Source organism: Heptranchias perlo, chromosome 4 (genome assembly GCF_035084215.1).
Source record: "Heptranchias perlo isolate sHepPer1 chromosome 4, sHepPer1.hap1, whole genome shotgun sequence".
Taxonomy (NCBI): domain Eukaryota; kingdom Metazoa; phylum Chordata; class Chondrichthyes; order Hexanchiformes; family Hexanchidae; genus Heptranchias; species Heptranchias perlo.
In genome coordinates, this window is record NC_090328.1 from 64,050,140 (window position 1) to 64,075,891 (window position 25,752).

Below are 25,752 nucleotides of genomic sequence, written 5' to 3' on the forward strand. Positions count from 1 at the left end.
CAGGAAAGTGACTGGAAAAATTTTGTAGGGGGCTGATCTGGTTTTTCAAACTATTTGTAAATGATATTGGGGAGTTAATTTCTAGTAACATAACCTTTGCCCATGCCCCAAGCTATGTGGCTGGGTGTCAAGTATAAGGAGGATTGATGACACTCTAAGGGAACCGGACAGATCAAGTGGATGGGTTACGAATTAGATAGATTTAAATGTAAGATTATACATATTGGAAAAAGAAACCTTAAATGAATTGGTGTCTATTTGAAAAGGATTTAAATGTGATTCTTGTCCATTCACTCAAAGTATTCAGTAAATGTGAAGCTATCAGTAAAAAGTCTGATCAAGTACTGGAATAGATCTAGGGCTATTGATTGTAATTTTGGGTACCTTACCTTCAAAATGCCATTGAAGTATTGCAGCAATTCAGAAAAGAGTGCCGTAGATGATTCCACAACTTATTCAATTCTGTCATCATTTCCATATAAATTAGACTATGAGGTCAAATTTAACCCAGAGCAGGTTTCAGGCGAGCGAGGGTGGGACAAGTGCCAAACTCTCTCGCTGACCTAGATATCAGACTCTGTGTATTTTAACTTCTGGGCTTCATTTAAATTTGACTAGTGCGTTTGACACTTGATTGTGTTGGGAACGAGAAGCATGGCCACTTTCTGGGTGTAATTTCTGGTGGAGGATCAGAAAAACGCACATTCAGCCAGCTTAATAACATTAAGCTGCTTTGTGAAGCCTGCCTTTTGCTGCTACGCAGCCTGTCGGTGCCATCCTAACTCTTGTCCCTTTCCTCTTTGTTCTACTACTCAGCAGTAAGACCCTACAGAAGAACAGACCTCTGAGGAGGAGAGTCCTTCTGAGGAGGCACCATTATCTGCCCTATCCCACCCAAGCACCAGCACAGAGATTGGCACCATGGCTAGATTAGAGAGTGAGGTAGAGGGGTCTGCAAGTGGTGACTCACCCAGCACAAGTGAACAGGAGCAGGTACATAAGAACATAAAAAATAGGAGCAGGAGTAGGCCAATCGGCCCCTCGAGCCTGCTCCGCCATTCAATAAGATCATGGCTGAACTGAAAAGTGGTAGTGGTGGCAGGGACAGGGCAGGAGACGGCTCACCAGAAGGTGACGCCCTCTCCCAACTCTGCTAAGGAGAACAGATATGCAGACTTCAGGGGCCCAGCTATGAAAAGAAAACTGCTTGTTATACCAGGTATTGGAAGACCTGCCCAGGAGTTTCAGCATCATGGTTGAAGCAATGGAGCAGTCTGCTTCCAGCTCGTGTGGTCTCACTGCATGGCATCACCACTCTACAGTCTGCCTTGGAGCATGTGGCCAGCTCCAGGGATGCTTCAGCCAGGCCTCCATAATAGGAGTCTATGTTACCAGCCTTTGCAGCTTTGGTGAAAGCTTAAACATCTGCCATCCAAACTTTGGACTGCACCTTGAAGAGACTGATGGACCGAATAAATAGGGGCTTTCAAGGAGTCACTCATCTCCTTCAGTCTGCTTCCCTGCTGATCAGTGGGACTGATGAGTCTCGCCCTCTGAACAAGATCAAAAGTTATGTCAACACGAACCTTTTCTCATGAGATTACCTAGATTGGATAGAATCTGATCAAGCAGATTGTACATGATCTTCTGAAGGAATCAGTATCATGAGGATACACATAGGTGATCAAATATTTTACAGAATGCTAGGGATCTAGTCGTCTTGAGTACATAGGAATGCCAGCTGAATTGGCGTTTGGATGTGGACATTATTTTGTATGTGCCTATTGGAAGGAGCAGGCTAAATTAGTCAGATGGTTTTTGCTTGACCAACAATTTGTTTTCTTATTTCAACATTAATTTGTTCTGTAGTGACTTAACGACAGCAAACTTTATGATGGATTATTTGTCAAACTGTTGCATAATCTTTTTAAACTATTAAGTAAATTGAAAAATGGGCATTCTCTAAGTTGGCCTTTGTTAGATTTTAATGGGCAAATGGGCAAGTGGTATTGATTCATTGGAGGCTTTTTAAAAAATAAATTAGGATGTTCTGAATTTCATATTGTTGGGAGATGCTAAATTTTGCCCAAGATTAAATATAATTAAACAGTTAATGAAAACACAAATAGTGTTAGAAACAATAGAATGGCAAGCCATTTGTACTTTGAAAATAATGAAATGTTAAAAATTTGTAATCTTTTTTCAAGTTTCTTTTTTGGTCATAATTTTGCATTTACAATGATGTGCTTTTGGATATTAAAGCACATTTCTATCCTTTCTGTTCATATTTTATATTCAGTCTTTTTAAATGAAATTTAATGGTTTTCAGTAACTTTATGAAAACATTGTTCAGAAAAGAAAAATACATTGCTCTTTTTTTATGAGACATGAAGTAAATCAGAAAATCCATCTTTCCCCATGTTCTCTAAATGTTACTTGCTGAAAGACAAAAATATTCGAATGCTGGCTCTGGATTTCTGTTTTTTAAAATAACATTTACTTAAGTCGCATACTGTTCAACACCAAGAAGGTTTATTTGGGAGTAGTAAGTTGAGAATGTGTGTAGATATGATTTACTGCACTACATTTATGCTGATTTTCTCCTGGTCACAATACTGTAGTACATTGCTACTAGAAGAAGTTTGTTCAACAACCATTACTGTTCAGTGTGTAGGTTCTATACTGAATACCTATGCTTTGTTGGCTTCTTTCTCCTATGTTCTTTATCATCCATTCTCCAGACCAAATCAGTGACCCAAGATTCAAGGCAGAGGCACTGTGCAGGGTATTAATTAGCACACCCAGAGACTTGTTATCCTGGCCTTTCAACCTTCCACAGGCCAGTGAAAGCAATAGAACCTGTCATATTTGTCTTGTAATGAAAGTGAACTTTTGCCATGCCTCATCGTGTTACAGCAGACTGAAAATATCCAGCTGAGATTTTTTAAATGAATATATGTAGGTTAGAAAGAAAATAACCTGCAGCAGGAGTGGTTGCATGTCTCTGCAATACTTGTAAGATCTTAATGGTTTTTGTTGTCAGGTGTACGGTACATAGAACCCACAAAATTAAAAACATGTATCTTCCCTATGTGCATAGTAAAGTAATTTAAAGAGAACTGCAAATGCTAGAAATCTGAGATAAAGAAAATGTCAGAATTGCATAGCAAGTTGATCATCTGAAAGGAAACAATGGATTAATGTTTTAAGTGACAAAACATAAACTTACTTCTCACTTTTTTAGATGTTCATCAACTTGCTGCACATTTGCAACATCGAGTTACATTAAGTCTACAGCACAGAAACAGGCCATTCGGCCCAACTGGTCTATGCCAGCGTTTATGCTACACACTAACCTCCTCCCTCCCTACTTCATCTAACCCTATCACCATATCCTTCTATTCCTTTCTCCCTCGTCTGCTTATCTAGCTTCCCCTTAAATATATCTATGCTATTTGCCTCAACTACTTCTTGTGGTAGTGCATGCCACATTCTTACCATTCTTTGGGTAAAGAAATTTCTCCTGAATTCCCTATTGGATTTATTAGTGACTATCTTATATTTATGACCTCTAGTTTTGGACTCCCCCACAAGTGAAAAAATTTTCTCTACATCTACCCTAACAAGCCATTTCATTAACGACCTCTATCAGGTCACCCCTCAGCCTTTTCTAGAGAAAAGACCCCCAGCCTGTTCAGCCTTTCCTGATAAGTATCATTGAATCATAGAAAATTTATGGCACAGAAGGAGGCTATTCAGCCCATCGTGTCTGCGCTGGCCGATAATGAGCCACCCAGCGTAATCCCACTTTCCAGCACTTGGTCCATAGAATTGTGGGTCACGGCATTCAGGTGCACATCCAGATACTTTTTAAATGAGTTGAGGATTTCTGCCTCTACCACCCTTTCAGGCAGTGAGTTCCAGACCCCTACCACTCTCTGGGTGAAAAAGTTTTTCCTCAGCTCCCCTCTAATCCTTCCACCAATCACTTTACATCTATGCCCCCTGGTTATTGACCTCTCTGCTAAGGGAAATAGGTCCTTCCTATCCACTCTATCTAGGCCCCTCATAATTTTGTACACCTCAATTAAATCACCCCTCAGCCTCCTCTGTTCCAAAGGAAACAACCCCAGTCTATCCAATGTTTCCCCATAGCTAAAATTCTCCAGTCCTGGCAACATCCTTGTAAATTTCCTTTGTACCCTCTAGTGCAAATACATCCTATAATGTGGCCTAACTAGTGTTTAATACAATTCCAGCATAACCTCCCTGCTCTTGTATGCCTTGGTTAATAAAGGAAAGTATTCCATATGCCTTCTTAACCACCTTTATATACCTGTCCTTCTACCTTTGGGGATCTGTGGACAAGGTCCCTTACTTCCTCTACGCATTTCAGTATCCTCCCATTTATCCCCTTGCCTTGTTTGCCCTCCCCAAATACATTACCTCACACTTCTCCGGATTGAATTCCATTTGCCACTTTTCTGCCCACCTGACCAGTCCTTTGATAGCTACCTGCAGTCTACAGCTTTCCTCCTCGCCATCAACCACACGGCCAATTTTTGTATCGCCTGCAAACGTCTTAATCATGCCCCCTACATTTAAGTCCAAATCGTTAATATATATCATAAAAAGCAAGGGACCTAGTACTGAGCCCTGCGGAACCCCTTCCAGTCACAAAAACACCCATTGACCATTACCCTTTGCTTCCTGCCACTGAGCCAATTTTGGATCCAGCTTGCCACTCTGCTTTTACTTTTTTGACCAGTCTGCCATGTGGGACTTTGTCAAAAGCCTTGCTAAAATCCATGTAGACTACATTAAATGCACTACCCTCATCAACCCTCCTTGTTACCTCCTCAAAAAAATTCAATCAAGTTAGTCAGACACGACCTTCCTTTAACAAATCCATGCTGACTGTCCTTGATTACTCCATGCCTTTCTAAGTGACGGTTTATCCTGTCCCTCAGAATTGATTCCAATAATTTGCCCACCACCGAGGTTAGACTGCCTGGCCTGTAATTACTCGGTCTATCACTCGCTCCCTTTTTAAACAATGCTACAACATTAGCAGTCCTCCAATCCACTGGCACCACACCTGTAGCCAGTGAGGATTGGAATATGATGGTCAGAACCTCTGCTATTTCCTCTCTTGCTTCTTTTAACAGCCTGGGATACATTTCATCTGGCCCTGGTGATTTATCTACTTTCAGAGATGCTAATCCCCTTAATACTTCCTCTCTAAGTTTATCCCATCCAATATTTCACACTCCTCCTTCTTAACTACAATGTCTGCATCGTCCCTCTCTTTTGTGAAGATAGACACAAAGTATTCATTAAGAACCATATCAGCATCTTCTGCCACCAAACATGGATTACCTTTTTGGCCTCTAACAGGCCCCACTTTTTCCTTAGTTATCCTCTTGGTCTTGATGTATTTATAAAACATCTTTGGGTTTTCCTTGATTTTACTTGCCAATACTTTTTCATGCCCTCTCTTTGCTTTCCTAATTTCCTCTCAGTTCTGGTATCATCCTTGTGAATATTTTTTGCACCTTCACCAATGCCTCTATATTATTTTTATAATATGGAAAGCAGAACTATGCACAGTACTCCAAGTGTGGTCTAACCAAGGTTTTATACAAGTTTAACATAACTTCTCTGCTTTTCAATTTTATCCCTCTAGAAATGAACCCCAGAGCTTGGTGTGCCTTTTTTTATGGTCTTATTAATCTGTGTCGTTACTTTTAGTGATTTGTGTATCTGTACCCAGAGATCCCTTCGATCCTCTACCCCATTTTGACTCTTATTGTCCAAGCAGTATGTGGCCTCCTTATTCTTCCTACCAAAATGCACCACCCCTCACTTATCTGTATTGAAATTCATTTTCCAATTACTTGTCCATTCTGCAAGTTTATTATTGTCTTCTTGCATTTTGACGCATTCTTCTTTTGTATTAACTACACCTCCCAATTTGTTTGTGGTCAGTTAACTGGTTTAATTCCAAACTGGCTTAGTAAAGTTAGTGGAATATATTTAATGACTCATCAATTTGTAGAAGATGGGAAGGATTCAAAACATAAATAACCCAGAGTATAATTGCTGTTGAATCAGTTTGCTGAACAAACTTATCAGGTGAGCTTTTAGCAGAGTCATCATAAATCAATGCTACGTTTAGGTATCTTTGCTTTTTGTGTGTAAATCATGTAATTAAAAATAGTAGCAATATTGTGGCCACACCACTAAGATGAACTGAAAAGTACAGTTTTAAAATATATATATTAATATTTTGCTTTGGCAGGTATTTAAAATTGAAGTACTCATGAGTAGAAGGAAGCACTTTGTGGAGAAACGGTACAGTGAATTTCATGCACTGCACAAAAAGGTAATTTCTTTCATTTCTCTATTTCACCCCCTCCCCGCCCCCCCCCCCCCCCCCATATCTATCCACTGTAGGGTTCTGCTACAGGGCCATGGAGCAAGTGGGATTGTTAATCATCAGCTGAAGTGGCACCCTTAGAGTATTTATCTAGTAAGCAGCTTGGCCCTACTGGAAACTTGAATTGTCTTGAATTTGTCTCCATTCATCTGAAGAGTTCATTACTCACCTGGCAATGCTGTCATGGAAGGAGGCAGCTGCAATGATGACTCCTTGACTGCTGTTGATGGAAGGAATCCTCATCGAAATATTGTTCACAAATGCTGTTTTCTGAGCTGATGCTGAGTACAACATTTGTAACACTTTGGTTGGCTGCAGACCCAATTAATCACTACATTGTAGCCATTTGTACAGTAAGCTGCACGCAGCCATATTTTTGAAATCAGTTATCTTGGCTATCTTGTTAAGGCTGTCAGATTTACCCTTTTCACAGCAAGGATGGAGACCCCCACTGCTGTATGGACACTGAAAATACTTCCGCACTGTTCTGTCAGTTAGTGATACTGTATTATCAGAGTTGGTTTAAATTTACTGTTTAGAGGGTTTTTGTGCTTTAATTTTTTTCCCCATACTCATGATGAGGTTGTTTGGAACAGTGTTTTCATTTCTGGCATCCAGTATTCACCATTGGGCCAGATATGCCACAAGCTGCTTGCAGAGTAGTGTTCCATCTACTGTACCCCAACAATGTGCCTTAACCACGACCTCAGCAGAATACCCCTTACTGCACTTTTGTTAATTCTTTTGCTTCTTAAATCGGCAAAGCTTTTGGTACCTGAGATTCCCAGTTTGTGCCAAATTGTGGGTAGTTTTGTGCTGTGAACCTTTTTCCACCAGGAACTTCCCAAATTCATGTTAATACCCTTGTAGCTGTTGGAGAAAATGCAATTTCATTCCACTTGTCTGGGCTGGATTTGAACCTAGGTGCCAGAGGTGAAAGGTGTGCACTATTCAGTCCCCAATGGACTAGGTTTTTTTTTTGTTTTGAGGCCCCAGTTCCAGAGTATTTTGTTTCCCTTAAGGCCATAAGCTTCCAAAATAATTGTTGATAGAAGTTGGGAAAAAATGTGTTTACCAAAATGTGCATTTGAAATTAAAATATTGTTGATAAATCAGTTCCATCAGCAAGCTTTCAGTGAATAACTAACATTACTGACCAGCAACTGATGACAGTACAGGGTTTTTGCTGGCACTTAAAAAAAAAAATTCCAGTTTAAACAAAAGTTTGTGTTTTTAAATTTTTAACATCTGACTTTTAATCAAAGAATTGGCCGTTTAATTTTATTAAAATAGAATGCAGAATCTTGCATATGAACACATTTGTATAGAACACTATTTTAAGTGAGGAAAATTTGTAATCTCTGATTGTTCTACTTCAGTCAAATAGTACACAGCAATTTACTGAAACATTGGGGTGGATTTTAGCAGGTTTCGCAGGAGGAAAGGGGTGGGGTGGGGTGGGGGGTGTGGGGGTCCAGGGTAAGGGAGGTCGCAACTTTCATTTTTAACGATCAGCGAACCTGCACACCAAGATCCCTTTGCTCCTCTATTTCATTTAAAATCTTACCACGTAAGATGTATTTCCTTCCCCTATTCGTAATTACAAAATGGATTACTTCATATTTCTCTGCAACGCATCTACCATTTATCTTCTCATCCTGCATAGATTTCATCATAATTTGCCAAACTCCCCAATTTGGTGTTAACAGCATATTTTGATATTGTTCCCTCGATTCTAAAGTCCAGATCATTTATGTACCTAAGAAGAGACACCCAACCATGGCCCCTGTGGAACACCGCTCAGCACATTTTTCCATTCTGAGAAACTTCACTTTACCCCAACCCTTTGCTTTCTGTCCTTCAACCATCTGTTCTTTCTTGTCACCTAATTCCTCTTTATTCCAGGTACCATTATCTTTGCCTTAAGTCTCTTTTTTTTGTGGTACCTTTTATCAAATGCTTTTTGAAAATTCGGATAAACCCTATATACTGCATTTCTTTTTTTTTGTCGCCACTGTTACGTCTTCAAAGAATTTATAAGTTTGGTCAAGCGTAACCTGCCCTTTAGAAATCCATGCTGACTGGCCCTGATTAGTTCATGTTTGTACAAGTGCGTAGTAATTTTAATTCAGTTATAGATTCCAGTAGTTTATTAGCAACGAAAGTAAAATTAGCTGGTCTATATTTTGCTGGCTTATCTTTGTCTTTTTTTTATATGTATTTTTTCTCCTTGGCGATTGTCTTTTTTTTAAAGCCATCAAATCTAGTATGAATCTAAGCCTGACAGGTGGCAAAGTGGCAGATGACAACATGAAAGCTGACCAGCAGTTTGGTCAGACACTGGGCAGTGAATGTCCCTTAAACTTTTTTCCAGTGGTAGCAAATCTGGAAAATCCATCTGTATTTAAACTTGTATTAGTGCTGTGAAATTAAAGATCTTTCTGTTATGTATTATTCTGTATAATCTATTAAGATGGGAGGAAGAGGAGCACTATTTAGCAAGTCAGCTAGTATTAAATTAAAGTGGTTTTGATTTTTGTTAAATATAATTTATAAATTACTTTTTTTCTGAAAAGCTGAAGAAAAGCATTAAAACGCCTGAAATGCCTTCAAAACACGTGAGAAACTGGGTACCTAAAGTCTTGGAACAACGACGCCATGGTTTGGAAGCTTACCTTCAGGTAAAGTGTGATTCTTCCAAAATGTGTTTTTTAAAAAAACAGCTTGCCTCATAAATCAAGATTATGTAGCCCAGTTGCTTAAATGTGTTCTGCATTGGGAGTTCCTTTCTATCTTGTGTAAATGAGCTTATATGCTGAGTTGCCCTCAAAGGTGTTTAACCTGTTAAATATATCATGGGTTTCGACCCACATTACATGTTTCAGCTTTATTCTGTCATACTGTCACACACCTATGAATTTTGCTATGAAATATTGATTTATCAGATCACAGGGCACTTCACAGCGCAGAGTGTTGATGCCAAGAATTCCGACATACAGACTACACAAAGATAATAGCCCATTTCTGTCACTGTCATAGCAGTAAGAGTCTGTGGGCCCATCCATGCTTTCCATACGCGCTGTTGTAGGAATAGCCGTTCCTAACTGATCTGTTAGAAATTCATCAATTTTCCCACCTCCTTATTACTATTACACAATTTTTTTAGTCTTCTACAAAATTCTTTGCAGGATATATCCCTGGTGATTAGTTGTGACAGTTGTTTCACAAGTATGAAAAACGTATGTAACCTTGATCTTGTGAGTTGTGACCTTTTTATTTGTAAGAATGAAATGATTTATAAAGCCAAGGTGATAATTTAAGATGTCATCTCAATTCATAGAAATGAAAACTGATTTCTCAGAGTCAAAGGTTTGGATCAGTCAGAGATGTAAACTGCTAATGACCGGGGCAGTAGACTGAGCTGAGACTAGTCAAATGTAAAAATAGCTCTGTACACTTGTGTGTGAAGAGCTCTGATTTTAGCCTCGACGTGGTTTCAGGCCATTATCAAGTTACCACGTTGCTGTAAAAAAATGTTTAACTACTTATTTGTCCATGGTTTTTATCATCATTTATCTTTAAAAAAATACATCATTTGAGTATTTCAGGCCAGCCCTTTGGTATGTTTAATAAATAAAGTCGTCCAAGAAAAGATTTGGTGGTCTATGAAAGAGAATTTAGAGGAGAGCTCTTGCTTTTTTAATATTCAATAATGTTCCAGAGAATTTTAAATTTCTACACTAATAGTTTTGCTCCAAGGACCTGTATGTATTCTATATTAATAAATTTTTTTAAAATTTTTTTTATTCGTTCACGGGATGTGGGCGTCGCTGGCAAGGCCGGCATTTATTGCCCATCCCTAATTGCCCTCGAGAAGGTGGTGGTGAGCCGCCTTCTTGAACCGCTGCAGTCCGTGTGGTGACGGTTCTCCCACAGTGCTGTTAGGAAGGGAGTTCCAGGATTTTGACCCAGCGACAATGAAGGAACGGCGATATATTTCCAAGTCGGGATGGTGTGTGACTTGGAGGGGAACGTGCAGGTGGTGTTGTTCCCATGCGCCTGCTGCCCTTGTCCTTCTAGGTGGTCGAGGTCACGGGTTTGGGAGGTGCTGTCGAAGAAGCCTTGGCGAGTTGCTGCAGTGCATCCTGTGGATGGTGCACACTGCAGCCACAGTGCGCCGGTGGTGAAGGGAGTGAATGTTTAGGGTGGTGGATGGGGTGCCAATCAAGCGGGCTGCTTTATCTTGGATGGTGTCGAGCTTCTTGAGTGTTGTTGGAGCTGCACTCATCCAGGCAAGTGGAGAGTATTCCATCACACTCCTGACTTGTGCCTTGTAGATGGTGGAAAGGCTTTGGGGAGTCAGGAGGTGAGTCACTCGCCGCAGAATACCCAGCCTCTGACCTGCTCTTGTAGCCACAGTATTTATATGGCTGGTCCAGTTAAGTTTCTGGTCAATGGTGACCCCCAGGATGTTGATGGTGGGGGATTCGGCGATGGTAATGCCGTTGAATGTCAAGGGGAGGTGGTTAGACTCTCTCTTGTTGGAGATGGTCATTGCCTGGCACTTATCTGGCGCGAATGTTACTTGCCACTTATTAGCCCAAGCCTGGATGTTGTCCAGGTCTTGCTGCATGCAGGCTCGGACTGCTTCATTATCTGAGGGGTTGCGAATGGAACTGAACACTGTGCAGTCATCAGCGAACATCCCCATTTCTGACCTTATGATGGAGGGAAGGTCATTGATGAAGCAGCTGAAGATGGTTGGGCCTAGGACACTGCCCTAAATAAACTGACTACTGTGATGTTGATGTGATATAAAAGAATCTTGACAGGAATTTATTAGAAACCTGGTTGCAGCTCTGGTTTAACAAAACTGGATGAAACCCTGAAAATGGCAATGTTGCTGCCTCAACATAAAATGTGAGTCCATGAGGGAAGAGTGATAATGTAACACCTAGAACAGGTTGTCTTTACTTGTCTATTTGTTCTATACACTTGAGTCTACTGGCAGAAGTTAAAATTAGTCTTTTACATGAATTCTGGAACAACACATGATGACACTGACTATTAATACACATCTGTTATACATTTGGTGAATCTTTTATGGCTTACTGAATACAAGGCCCCGATATTTACGGGTGGGGAGTGGGGGGAAATGCCGGCCATGCAGAGGTCCTGCCGACTTTAACAGTGTGACCTCTCTCATTTTTTAAATTCTGTTTCCCACTCAGTAGCCGGCCAGATTGACAGGCTGACCGGCTGCTGGGCGGAAGAAGGTTGCAGTCGGAGACCTTTGGGGACGGTGAGTGGGGGGAGGAGTCAGACCGGCATTCGGGAGGGAGGCAGGATCAGGAGAGAGTCGGCCAATCGCGGCAGAAGATTCGCTTGAAGACCGGGGGGGAAGGACTCCTGCTCCTCCTGGCTCACAAGCAGTGCTCTTAAAAAGCACTCACCTGCTGGATCCAGCATCTCCCGCCTCCCTTTCCCAAGCCCTGGGAAATCCGGCCCACAACCATTTAAGTGGCTGCCAAAATATCCGGAATAACCCTCTCCAGAGTGGGTTACTCAGACGCCCCCAAACTTGCCGCAGTTAAAACTGAAGCAGGCACTTTCGCAGTGGGTTGTGGTCGTGTTTCGCATATTTGCCAATTTAACCTTTTGGCCCCCCGACCCTTTCCTGCCCATCGTTAGGTGTTAAAATCTCCCCCCATGTGTATGTTTGATGGAGAGGAAAGTGGAGGAAACCCATTTACCAGCTTACCAATTTTTACTGAAACCATTCTGTGGTGGTAATATTATCACAGTTAGCCCTGTTGTCGTCATTTTGAAATTTTCTAAAATCTGAAGTTGTTCGGCTCCTGTTCTCTTTTGATTGTTTAGAAGGCCCCCTGTTACTGTTGATCGTAGACATTCAGATTTAGGCCTGATATTACCGTATTATCTATTTACTTTAAAGAATTGCCTCTGACACTAAAGGTTCTGCAGGGTAACCTTGTAAAGTAAGCAAAGTGGTACCATCGTAGGTAACAAGACTCCCTTTTGGGAAGTTTGGTGCTTCCAACGGTTGAATTCCAGCCACTGCACAAAGTGACAGGTCTCACTGGTGGCATAAAGACAAGGTTTTCTACTTTGGGTCAGACTTTGAGTGGGCTGACCTCAGCTTGCTCGTACAGACAGGTACCATGGAAGGCACTGGCCAGACTGGCAAAGTCTGAAAGTAATTTTCTTTCTACATGTACGGTTCTGTTGCCAAATCCATCTCACAATATAAATGGGACGGATTCAGCAGCAAAGGAGCCAGGTTATTGAGCAAACTACTTCAAATGGGTTAGTGGAATATTTTCTGTCGTGCATGTAAACAATGTTATTAAGGCAGGTGACTTGAAAATTCTGAGATAAATCCCACCCCACTTCCCAAGCTAAATGTGCTTGTTTGGTTATCCTATGTATCAGACTCATCATACACTGATGATTATGTTTAATTTCAAAAAAAATTCTTGCTGATTATTCAAAGTCATTTAACTTCATACTGCTGTACTTGAAATTTGCTTTCTATCAGTAACAATAGATTACAGGTATTAGAAATTGGCTTATCTGAATACAGATAAAAACCTCTGAATTTTATGTAATAGACAATAGAATTTGACCTGGTCTTCATAAATTATTGGTCCTGATGATGTTTCATGTTTGGAATTTGAATGTAGACTATGATTTTAATTCAGAGTGACTTTTTAAAATTAAAAAATGTATAAACAGTATAATACACAACTGATGGTGTTGCAGGGGGTGTTCTTATGCAATAAATCAATGTTGCTTGCTTCTCTTGGTATTCTACCTTGATATAAGAACTCCTCTTATGAAGTCACTAGTATAATATTCACCTACTGCAGTAGATAACTTGTTTTTTTGCTGCTGGCAAATTTTTTCAACCAATAATATTATTGAATTTTTTGTGGGGAAAAAAAAGGAACAAGAATAAACAAGTTAAATAACTCTTCTGCCGGCACAGACCAGTTGGGCCGAATGGCCTATTTCCGAGCTGTAGTTTCGATATAACTCAATGATTCCTTCCTATTTTGTCTCTATTTTGAAGCCATGGAAAATAGTCTTTGTATGGTGAGAATCAGCAGACATCCCACTCCCAGCTAGCTCGCCTTGCCTTCTTGACCATTATACTTGATCACTTTTATTCCGTAGTAGTTCAGACAAGAAGATTGCGATTCTGAATGTGCTGTTTTTAATATTTTAAATAAAACTTATTTTTCAATTAATTGGATTTATTTCCGTAAAGAAGCTGCTAAAGCAATATTGTGTCCTAAATATTTTTGGAAAATTGCTAATTTATCAAATTCTTGAATCTAACGCAAGTTGTGTTTCATTTTAAAGTACTGTCCAAAACCACATTTTGTGACACTCAAAATATTTTATGGACTGTAAGTGCCACTAATTCAGCAGTAATCATTCTAATTTGAGGCCATTACTACTGTATTTACAAACCTATTATGAAGACAAAAGTACCGTAAGGCTAAAGGGACTTAAAATCACTCTTTCTCTGAATGTCGACTTAGTGCTGTTAAATAATATTAATGACTAGGATTGTCAGAATGTAACTGTGCTTTCCTTGGTACAAGTGATTTTATTGATCGATATGGATGCAGCGTAACAGTCAGATTATTCTACTCTGATTTTATCTGGACGTTAACTAAGTTTATTAGTGCACAAAAGTATATTTTGGTAGATCTAGATGATGATGTAGATTAAGAAAAGCAGAGTACCATCCATCATTTTCCTTTGTGCTAATAACTTAAATCCATCACTGTTTCTATCTGCTGGTTTCAGATCCCATTGTGTCTTCAGGCTTTTGGTAATGGCCTAAGTGAACCACAGCAATTTTCCCTCCAGTGGCAAAACTCAAAGCTCAATTGTCATAGTGGTTTTTAATTTGGATTCAGAAGTGTAGGTGGTAGGAACTACTTCAGTTCTTTCAGCTCTGGACTCATCTTTTTTTGCTTGTCACACATGGTGGTAAAACAATATATTCTTTTTGGAAATTGACATAGTTTTGAGAAGTAGTCTGTTAACCCTCAGCTCAGCGATCATTTTATAATACATTGCTGAATTCACAGATTTTGTTATATTTACTGGTTAAAAGACATGCTATCTTTACTTGTGTGTTTTTTAACAGTCATCTTTTTTAATATATAAAGGTAAATTGTTGGAGAGATTCCCTATTCCTATTTAAAATTGATATTGCAGAACTAGGACTCCAGTTCTATTTAATTTTCTATATTGGAATATCAGTACTGCCAATTTCCCCAAGCAAATATTATGTATGTTACAAGTTAATGCACCTAAAATCAAACATTTATAAGTGTGTCTCTTGACAAAATAAGCCATTTGCACTTGTGTCAAATTTAGTTCTTTGACAGTTTGTTTGGTTTAAATTAGATTCAGCAGATCCTCTCCATGATCAATGTAAGACAAACCTCAGAGGTCCAATTTTTTTTATCAGTAATTCACAGCAAACTAATATGCAACAGAACAAATGTATTCTAGACATATAAAAAGAAAATTCACTTATCTATTTTGTGTAGGAGACACAAGTCCCTGCTCCCACAGCTGGGTTATAGAATGCTTCAAGCTAGTAAAATTAATTTTCAGTAGATACCCCTCAGCTCATTGTGCCTAGTATCCAGTGTTGTACACATCAGAAGTTTCTAAGTTTGTTTTTATGATTCCCCCCCCCCATCTAATTTATCCATATTTTGTTTTGTCCCATCCCTCTGCTGCGCTTGAATTAGGAAGATTGAACAATGTGAGCCATAAGCTTCTCCATGGCTATATTAGTATTGTTTCATAGTGCCAAATTAGATTCACACTAATACTCCCATTTAGTAGTGCCAGGAACCAAATCTACCACTGTTTACCATTTCTGAATTGGTAGATCAATAAATCCCACCAGAAGTAATAGTCTGTGACTAAGGTCGACTTGGAAGCATAGGAAATTTGAACAGTATAAATGGTAGAAAATCTGCACATATTCTGCCTGCTCCATCCCTCAGACTTGGCATTTTTCACATGCATTTTTCACGAACTTGCTTCTGTTACCAGTATAGGTATATTTAAAGTCTAACTGGTGGGGGGGTGGGGAGGAGAAAGAGAGGAGGGGGGAGGAAAATTTGGGAGAATTCGTGCTTGATGTGCAGAACAGGAAGAGTGCAAATCAATATTGCCGCTGTATAATGCGTTAATCAGACCCCACCTGGAATAAACAAAAGCAAAATGTGCTGGAAATCTGAAATAAAAACTGAAAATGCTAGAAAACACACAGCAGGATGGGCAGCATCTGTGGAAAGAGAAACAAGGTTAACATTTCAAATTGATGACCTTTTATCAAAACTGGAAGATGTAAGAGATAAATAGTTTTTAAGCAAGTGCAGAGCCAGGGGAAAAGGGGGCGGGGTGGTGAAAGAATAAAGGGGAAAGTCTGTGATAGGATGGAGAGGAGGAGTGATTAAGTGACAAAAGGGATGATGGTGCAAGGCAAAAGGGAGTGGTAATGGGATAAGTAAAGAAACAAAAGATGGGTCCAAAGGAGTTGTGAATGGTTACAGCAGAATAGCAGAGGGGGAGGGAAGCATGGAAAACCTGGCAAAGAGTAGAAAGCTCCCTTGGCCTGGGAATGTGGCAGAGAAAGGTAGGTAAATCCCAGGGATGTGGACTACCCCACGGGCTGTGTACCGATAGGGGACCCCCACCCCAAGCACCAGCCCACATCTCCTCCACTCCCAGTGGCTCTGGTGCAGCCATCCTCCATTACCAGCACCTGTTGTCCGAGAAAATGGGAGCGGTGGTTAAAATCTAGCGTTGTATTGAGTTCTGGTCACCTAATCGTAAGGCCGTTGATGCCCATGAGAGAGTGCAGAAGTGAAAGCTACAAATACCGGAAACAGAAATTTAAAAATTAGATAATTAGGAGGGAGAACAGTGTAATTATACTGACTATTCTACTCTAAAAGAAGAGAGGCTTTTGAAGGAAGGGAGGGAGGTGACAAGACTGATTTGCTAAGATTGGGGGCATGATTTTTATGTGGAGCCAGGAACTTAGCGGGTGGGTAGATAATCGCGTGGGAAACCCGGAAGTAAAGTGAGCGCATCGGAATCTGCGATCGCAACTAAATTGAAGGATGATTGATGCTGAAACTTAAGTTTTTTTAAAATTCATTCATGGGATATGGGCGTCGTGGCAAGGCCAGCATCTTTTGCCCATTCCTAATTGCTCGAGAAGTTGGTGGTGAGCCGCTGTCTTGAACCGCTGCAGTCCGTGTGGTGAATGTTCTCCCACAGTGCTGTTAGGTAGGGAATTCCAGGATTTTGCGGCGAGTGACTCTTCTGACTCCTCAAAGCCTTTCCACCATCTACAAGCCACAAGTCAGGAGTGTGATGGAATACTCTTCACTTGCCTGGATGAGTGCAGCTCCAACAACACTCAAGAAGCTCAACACCATCCAGGACGAAGCAGTCCGGTTGATTGGCACCCCATCCACCACCCTAAACATTCACTCCCTTCATCACCGGCGCACCGTGCCTGCAGTGTGTACCATCTACAGGATGCACTGCAGCAACTCACCAAGGCTTCTTCGATAGCACCTCCCAAACCCGTGACCTCTACCACCTAGAAGGACAAGAGCAACAGGCACATGGGAACAACACCACTTGCACATTCCCCTCCAAGTCACACAGAATCCCGACTTGGAAATATATCGCCATTCCTTCATTGTCGCTGGGTCAAAATCCTGGAACTCCCTACCTAACAGCACTGTGGGAGAAAGATCACCACACTGACTGCAGCAGTTCAAGACAGCGGCTCACCACCACCTTCTCCATCAATTAGGAATGGGCAATAAATGCTGGCCTTGCCATGACGCCCATTTCCCATGAACGAATAAAAAAAAATTTAAGTTTCAGCATCAATCATCCTTCACCTTCTATGCATTCCCTCACCTCCCCATTTGTGAACCCACCACTGCCACTCACTGCAATCTTGATGCAATCGTGATGTATCTGTCAATCACCCTCTAATGCATCTGTTTCATAGTCAGCCTCACCCAATCCATTGGGTAAATCCGGAACCTTCAGTCACTTACAGGTCTGTAGTTTCTCCTCTTGTAGGAGAAGAGAGCACAAAATGCAAGGACGAGGACTGGAGGTGGACCACCACAAATAGTCCAGCTCACAGATGCGGAGGTGGAGGCCATGGAGATAAGTGGGACAGCTGCATCCCTATCCATTGGAGATGGAGAGACTGGGAACCCGCAAATGCCTGGTGACAGAACTTTAACGTTTTTCACACACATGATGACTTTATTTCATCAATCACTGAATTATGAGAAACCTGAGTATGCTGATTGGCAAGGTTGTCACTTTGCCGATGAAAACTTAATATCGCTTTCTGTTGTCTTCCAGGACCTTCACGCGCACAAGAAGAATGTGGCGTGATGGAAGACATTGATTCCTTACAGGACCTCTTCCTTCTGAGGGTGCACCATCACAGGACATACAGCCTTGCACCAGTGCAGATACTGGCACTTCGGTAGGTCCTGTTAGACAGTTAGTTGGGTTGTCACCTGGTGATTCACCACTCACAAGTGAGCACGAGCAGACACTGGTGCTAGGGGCAGCTGTGGAGAGACCACGTTGGAGGGCGCACTCCTCTCTAAGCTCTGTTCAGCTGGATACAGGTGCTGAACCGTGGGGGCAATCGTTGAGAAGGAGAATGATTGAGGTACAGCTGCACCTTTGCAAGGTACTGGAAAATATGCCACGCACACTCTCCACAATAGCAGAGAGGATGGAGGAGTCCATTTCCATCGCTAGTGGATTGTTGACGCGGTAAGTGCAAGAATATCTGCAATAGAGAGTGGCAGCCTCCATTGAGCTTTGGATGCCAACATGTCTGCTGCAATAAACAGGATGACAGATACCTTATCTGTGGCCTTACAAGGCACTGTTCTGTACCAGCTGCTGTCCACCAGAATGGTTGGAGTAATGTGGCGCTGGCTCGGGAGAGGGATGATGGCGAGAGGGGACATGGAAGTGGGAACTCCACTCAAAGCACTCCCATGTCTCACCCGTTGCTCCCCCACCTCAACCAGTACCCAAAATGTAGCCTCCTCTCCCGATGGCCAAGTCTGCCCCAGTGCAGGTGGTGCAGTCTTTGGCAGGGCCCTCACGGGCTCCAAAGTCCTGATGTTGTGGCCAGAAGCATCTCAGTAGTCAGGGCAGGGATCTGAGCAGCCTGCCACTACCTCTGCTGAAGCCACAGGGAATGCACCACGTAGAAGCGGTAGAAAGCGTAAATTAATCCATTTGTAGTTCACCAAGCATATGCACAAGGGTGTTTGAAGAAATGTTATGTTGTTCATTCTCTTTTTTTTGGTATTGGCACATTGTTTATTGATTATCACCACTTCCCCGTCTTGCCTATTATTGCATCCTCAGTGTCGAGTCTCTTTCGTTTGCTTCATCATGAATGCCAATAGATGACAATACCCACTGGGCGAATGTGCAATTGGCGTATGCATGATTAAAGGACTATTTTGTGCGAAGGGAGGGGAGTGGGCTGGCGGTGGTGTTGGTTGTGACAGGGGGCTTGCATATCTCAATTTCTTTATTTTGCAACTCTCATTATGAGAACCTGCGAGCTATGAGGGTATCCCTGGCATCACGAGCAGCAATGAGCGTGGATGGTCTGGCAATGGATGCCCAATCTTCATTTTCCTCCTCATCCTCCTCTTCAATTTTGCCGCCAGTGGAGGTTGCTTGACAAGCACCTTTGTTCTCTTCCACCTGTAACCCTCTCTGCTTCCCCAGGCCTATCCAGGCACCTGAAGCGCATCTTCAGCATTTCTATGGCTTGTTCAGTGACACACTTGGTGGTGATGTGGCTCTGGTTGTATTACTGTTATGCCTCATTGGTGGGATTCCTCACAGGTGTCATGAGGCACGTTCGCAGGGGGTATCCCTTGTTTCTGATGAGCCAGCTCATAAAGTCACTTTCCTGTCTGGAATAGATATGGAATGTTGGACTCGTGCAAAATGAAGGAATCATGACAGCTCCCAGGGAATCTGGCGCACACCTGCAGAAATCCCTTCCTGTGGTCGCACACCAGCTGTTTATGAAGACTCCTGACTCGTGTGGTGGTTCTCGGATTGCCACATGTGTGCAATCAATTGCGCCCTGCACCCGTGGGAAGCCAGCCTGAGAGGCAAAACCCACTGCCCTCTCATTCTGGCTGATGTCGTTGCGGGGGCTGGTCACGTGATCGGATGCCCTGGTAAACAACCCATCCTTCACCTGTCGTATACTCTTATATGTAGTCAATTGAGACACCCTGGAGATGTCACCGGTGGTGCCCTAGAAGGACCCAGAGGTGAGGAAATTGAGGACAGTGGTTACTTTTAATGCGACGGGCAATACGTGGGGAGCAGCTCTTCAAGGAAGCAGCAGATGTCTGCGACCACCTGCTGACTCAATCTGAGCCTGCGTAGACACTGCTCCTCAGAGAGGTCCAGGAAGCTCAGCCTCTGCCTGCAGACCCAGTACATGGGTAGTGCCTCCTGTGATGTCGGCCCTTCTGTTGGTTCCTTCTCTGCTGTTCTTCAGGTCCTTGTTGCGCACTTCTGTTTTGTGTACCAGCAGATCCCAACACAGCACAAAGTGGCTGCCGTGGATGGTCATTTTCCTCCTCCTCAGATGTCCTCTTGAATACATCCATTGCGCCCCCCATCCTGATCTTGTCAGTTTGTGAGGCTCCAAGTCTTCCTAAAGCTGTCTCAACAAAGAACAGTCAGACAAATGTTTGCCTGAGAGACCAGCTGCAAAGCTTGAGCTTATTCAGATGTGTCAATCACAGGTTTGAAGGGCCAGATGAACTTCTGCATGAACCTCCGTTTCATTGGCGATTGAGAAGCCATGGGAAACCCGTGCAGGTGAGGATAAATTCATTTCAGACTGAGAATTCACAACAAGTTAAGTACCTCAACTATTTCAATGAGGTAAATTGCCCCTTTAATAATCTGCCCGCCGGCATTAATAGGGAAGGGGACTTCTGGGTTCGGAAGCTGCATGCATCCAAACGCGCCTGGGTTAAACCTGGAAGTGGGCGCGTTGAAGCCGGGTTGCGGTCGCGCTTCAAAAAGCTGCTACTTTAACCTCCCACCCGCCCGTTCTTTGGCGTTGAAATTATCCCCAGGGTGTTCAAAGGGCTGAAGGAGTGACCAATGATGGTAGATCAGAGAATGAGAAGCAGGCCAATGTTAGACAATTAGAGGGTATGTTCGGGGACATAAGGTTGGAGCAGTTTACAAAGGTAATTAGGGAGGAGCAAGACCATTGAGGAATTTGACGGTGAGGGCTAGTGCAGCCCAACGAGGATCATGGTGACCGATATATAAACCATGGCGCAGGTGAGGACACAACCATTCCATTTTGATTTAATCTCAAACCCCACTTACCTACTTTCTTCTCTCAATCCCTTGTCCAGAAGTCCATCCAGCTGCTCTATAAACACATATTTACTTCGGTCTTCCCTAGTAATTTGTTCCACAAGTCTATTAGATTTATTAGCAGAGAGATGTTTGACTTCCATTCTTCCATTTAACTTTCCAGTATTTAAATTTCTGTTTCTGGTCTTTATGCCCTTCACCATAGTGAACAATTTGTCTTGATCAGCTTTGTCAATCCCTTTCATAATCTTGAAAAAAAAAATCATTTAGTTGCATTTTCCCAAAAAGAACCAGCCTAATTTCTTTAATCTTTCCTCAAAATTTAAATTCCTCAATCCCAGAATAATCTTGGTTGCTTGTTTCTATACCCTCTCAAGGGCAATGATTTCCTTATAATTAGCAATCCATACAGCACTCCAGATTAAACTTATATAGCAACAATATTGATTTGTACTCTATATTTGTCTGCTATTGCAGTACCTTTTTACTGCATACAAGTATTGGGTAAATTGATGTATCTGTTTTAATCCCCATGTTTCTTTCCTGAACAGTGTGGTATATATGAATTTTCTATTTAACACATGGATCTTGTATTAATTATTAGACATGTATCCACATTAAACTCTATTTGTCATCTACTTGGCCCAATACCTAAAAGATGTGAATCCTTCTGAAGATGTTGCATTGTCCCTCATCATTTATGCTGCTTCCTATTTTGGTGTTATCTCCAAACTTGGAGAGTTTCTTACTATACTCTTGCTGGAGTGCTTCATTTATGATAAATAGGAAGGGTCACACCTGGGCCGCCCCCATATAACCCCTTTCCCAGTTGTAATATTTCCTATGCATGGTTACCCTCTGATTCCTGTTTTTAAGCCATTTATTATCACACCCTTTCCCCTCCCCTATATCATGACTATTTAGGTGAGTCATTAATCACCTATCAGAAAAAGAAATCGAATCTACTGCCGTTTAGTTTGTTTGTCACGTTAGCTTTTCTTTGTTATTGGTTCTGTTATAGAATTATGCAAGTATCTAGCAGTAAGGCATGCTTTACTTAAACCAACATTATATCAACAAGCAGACAGTGCTGATTTGCATTATCACAGATCTCACATTTACATCAAAAACACAAGAAAATGTACAAAAAGCTAAATTTGTACAGAAGTTTTGGGATGATGCACATATTAACAGAACAGTTTCAAGATCTTCTCTAGTAAATTAATATTTCCCTGAAGATGCAGTTCACAGCTGAAATGGAGAAGAACAGGACACAGTTGGACACAACTGTCAGAGAACCAGTGATGCAGTCCAGACAAGAGTGTACATAAAACTAATATGTTGCAGGCTAATACTAGCAGGTATTTTTTTCCCCTTGCATCAAGAAGAATCCAAATCAAAAGGGGTGCTTGTGCCGCTGATGCATTGAGGGGACCTCGTCAGATTTTGCACATTTCCCACTGCTCTGTGTGGCTCACTGGGAATGCTGAGATCGGGGGATGCAATTTCCAGAGCAGAGTCCTTAAAAGTGTAAATGCATCACCTTAAAGATTTACTTGCACTTCCTGTGGGACAGAAGAAGGTTGGTTTAGAGAGCAACTTTGGTGAAAGTGTTGGAAAATGAGTACAAAAATCTGATAATTCCTATGGTGCAGGCAGGAATGCTTCCTTTACTGAGAGAGTCTTGAAATTCACATTGGAGGAGGTGCAGGCAAGCAGGCCTCTCATCTTTGGTTATGAGGGGTATGATTCTTAACAAAATGCATGATGTGGAGATGCCGGTGATGGACTGGGGTTGACAATTGTAAACAATTTTACAACACCAAGTTATAGTCCAGCAATTTTATTTTAAATTCACAAGCTTTCGGAGATTTTCTCCTTCCTCAGGCAAATGTCAAACATTTGCCTGAGGAAGGAGAAAATCTCCGAAAGCTTGTGAATTTAAAATAAAATTGCTGGACTATAACTTGGTGTTGTAAAATTGTTTACAATTAACAAAATGCAGTGATGGCTGCATGGGAAGAGGTGGCATAGCAGGTGATGGAGTTTCTGAAGTTAATTGGACAGCCCTCCAGATGAGAAAGAAATGGCTTCAAGAAGTTTGCCAAGGTATGAGAGCCCTCTGCTTATCTGTTTGTAGTAGTCCACAAAGTCAAGCCTCTAACATTTCATTTTCACCTTTTTTAATTAGCCGCAAAACTCAAATGGAATGTTTTCTTTAAACGCCCCTCACCTAGAACCCTTTCACTGATGGTTAGATGGCCTATTACAGAATCCCTCGCTACCCTTCTGCATGCTATCTGTTCTTGAACTTCTCATTAAGAAAGCAAAATGTCCAAATGCCTAGCTCTGTTAGCCCTCAGGAAACAATCATTCATTACTGTCTTTTCATTACAGGGCAAAGAAGCATGCAGCAGAAGAGAGTGACTAAAAACTGGAGCCCCCCCGCCCCCCTAACACCACCAAGTCTCCCAATAGTGACACTCCTTTAGGGGCTAACCCTGTAACTTGTTGATGACCCTGCCAAAAGAACTTAGGAGCCAGTCACATCCCAGGAATCCCTTGGGGTCATCCAGTAACCACCTTGGAAGGATACTGCTCTTTATGCTGCAGTATATGCCTGGTTGTTCAGTGATAGTGACTGAGGGACAGTTGGGGTTCAGCATGGAATGTGTCAGGCCAGAGAAAACCTGATCCTGAAATACTTCTGCAGGGGGTAATGACCTTTTGAAGGGAAGTGGGTTCAAATTAACCTTTGTCTCACATCACGAGCATTTGCTGTTCAAGGAGTACTGAAACATCCACATGCTGTGCTTCTGGTTCTGTCTGAGCTGTGGCCTCTTCTGCTGTTGATGCTGTTCTATTTCCTCCTTATCCTCCACCTTGAGCCATTGAAATCCTGAAAAGAATGCCCATGGTGTGTGGGTCAAGTTGCCTTCAGCAGGCAAGATGGCTGGATGTTTTGGTTGGGAAAGTCAAGTTTCCGAACAAATATATACAGAAAGCCACCCCTCTCCACATTTAAAGCACGCACACATTTTAAGACACTTAAGTTTAAAAAAAAAGTAAAATTAAAAACTTACACAAAAAGCAACAGGTTAGATACAAAGGCAATCTATATACCTTTTAAGAGGTTCTGGCGGTTGATGTGTCAACTGATCTGCCCTCTTTTCTAGCTTGTTTGGCATACTAGAACGGCACTGCATCAGTGGCATGAAGATGCCCAATTTATGGAAGCTCCCTAATACATATTTTAAATGAGGCTTGCGCCATGGGCCAGCACATTGCCTGTTGCACCTCTGACAGACCCAGCACAAGTCCTACTGTTGACCAGAACTGGTGCAGGGATGAAAGTCCAAATTTTTTGCTCCCCTGATGCTGCACCTTTGCCGACAGTGCAATTTCAGGCTCATGGAGACTTCAAATCTCAGCTTAGTCGCAGAATGTGTAATCCACTTTTTTTAAAAAAATTGAAGTCCCCATGAAGTTGGGGGGGTGGGTGGGGGGGAAGAGCTATAGGAAAAGTTTTGTGACTCATTTATATCTGCAGCTTGCTGACTGCACTTTTAAAATCAGTGGCTCATGGTGCGTACTACCCAAATGAGTGTTTTTCAGCCATACATCTGATTGAAGGGAAAGTAAGCTATACTGTAAACAGTTGCTACAAGCAGAAGTAACAAAAATCCATGCTTACCTGTGAGTTGAATTTTAAGAGTACTCCTCTCCCTCACCACCTCCCCAAATCCCACCCCCGTCACCACCAGCCTGTTTTGCTCCTGCATACAAAGATTCAAAGTTGTTCCGTTCAGCTGATGAAACTGCCCTGCAATATAAACACTTCAGGAAATGATTCCATTATAAATGAACCATATATCCCTAGAATTGTAGAACAAGCCACTGTGAGAAAGGTGCAATGTTATAGTATTGTCTCTGCTAAGAACTGAGTTCCAGAGGTGAGGTGAGAATGACTGCTCTTGACATCAATGCAGCATTTGACCGAGTGTGGCACCAAGGCGCCCTAGTAAAATTGAAGTCAATGGGAATCAGGGGGAAAACTCTCCAGTGGCTGGAGTCATACCTAGTATAAAAGAAGATGGTAGTGGTTGTTGGAGGCTAATCATTTCAGCCCTAGGACATTGCTGCAGGAGTTCCTCAGGGCAGTGCCCTTGGCCCAACCATCTTCAGCTGTTTCATCAATGACCTTCCCTCCACCACAAGGTCAGAAATGGGGATGGTTGCTGATGATTGCACAGTGTTCAGTTCCATTCGCAACCCCTCAGATAATGAAGCAGTCTGTGCCCGCATGCAGCAAGACCTGGACAACATCCAGGCTTGGGCTGATAAGTGGCAAGTAACATTCATGCCAGGCAATGACCTTCTCCAACAAGAGATAGTCTAACCACCTCCCCATGACATTCAATAGCATTACCATTGCCGAATTCCCCCACCATCAACATCCTGGGGGTCACCATTGACCAGAAACTTAACTGGACCAGCCACATAAATACTGTGGCTGCAAGAGCAGGGCAGAGGCTGGGTATTCTGCAGCGAGTGACTCACCTCCTGACTCCCTAAAGCCTTTCCACCATCTACAAGGCCCAAGTCAGGAGTGTGATGGAATACTCTCCACTTTCCTGGATGAGTGCAGCTCCAACAACACTCAAGAAGCTCGACTCCATCCGGAACAAAGCAGCCCGCTTGATTGGCACCCCATCCACCACCCTAAACTTTCACTCCTTTCACCACCGGTGCACCACGGCTGCAGTGTGTACCATCTACAGGATGCGCTGCAGCAACTCACCAAG

The 25,752-nt window shown here is 42.2% G+C and overlaps 1 protein-coding gene across 4 annotated transcripts in view; it reads left to right on the plus strand.

The window, feature by feature from the left end:
• LOC137320977 (sorting nexin-24) overlaps positions 1 to 25,752 on the plus strand; it is a 246,321-nt gene that overhangs the window by 102,428 nt on the left and 118,141 nt on the right. For all 4 annotated transcript variants that reach the window (XM_067983031.1, XM_067983030.1, XM_067983032.1 and 1 more), the window contains 2 exons: positions 6,302 to 6,385; positions 9,016 to 9,120. In XM_067983031.1, coding sequence (XP_067839132.1) covers positions 6,302 to 6,385; positions 9,016 to 9,120 — 189 coding nt within the window. The remainder of the gene's footprint in view (positions 1 to 6,301; positions 6,386 to 9,015; positions 9,121 to 25,752) is intronic.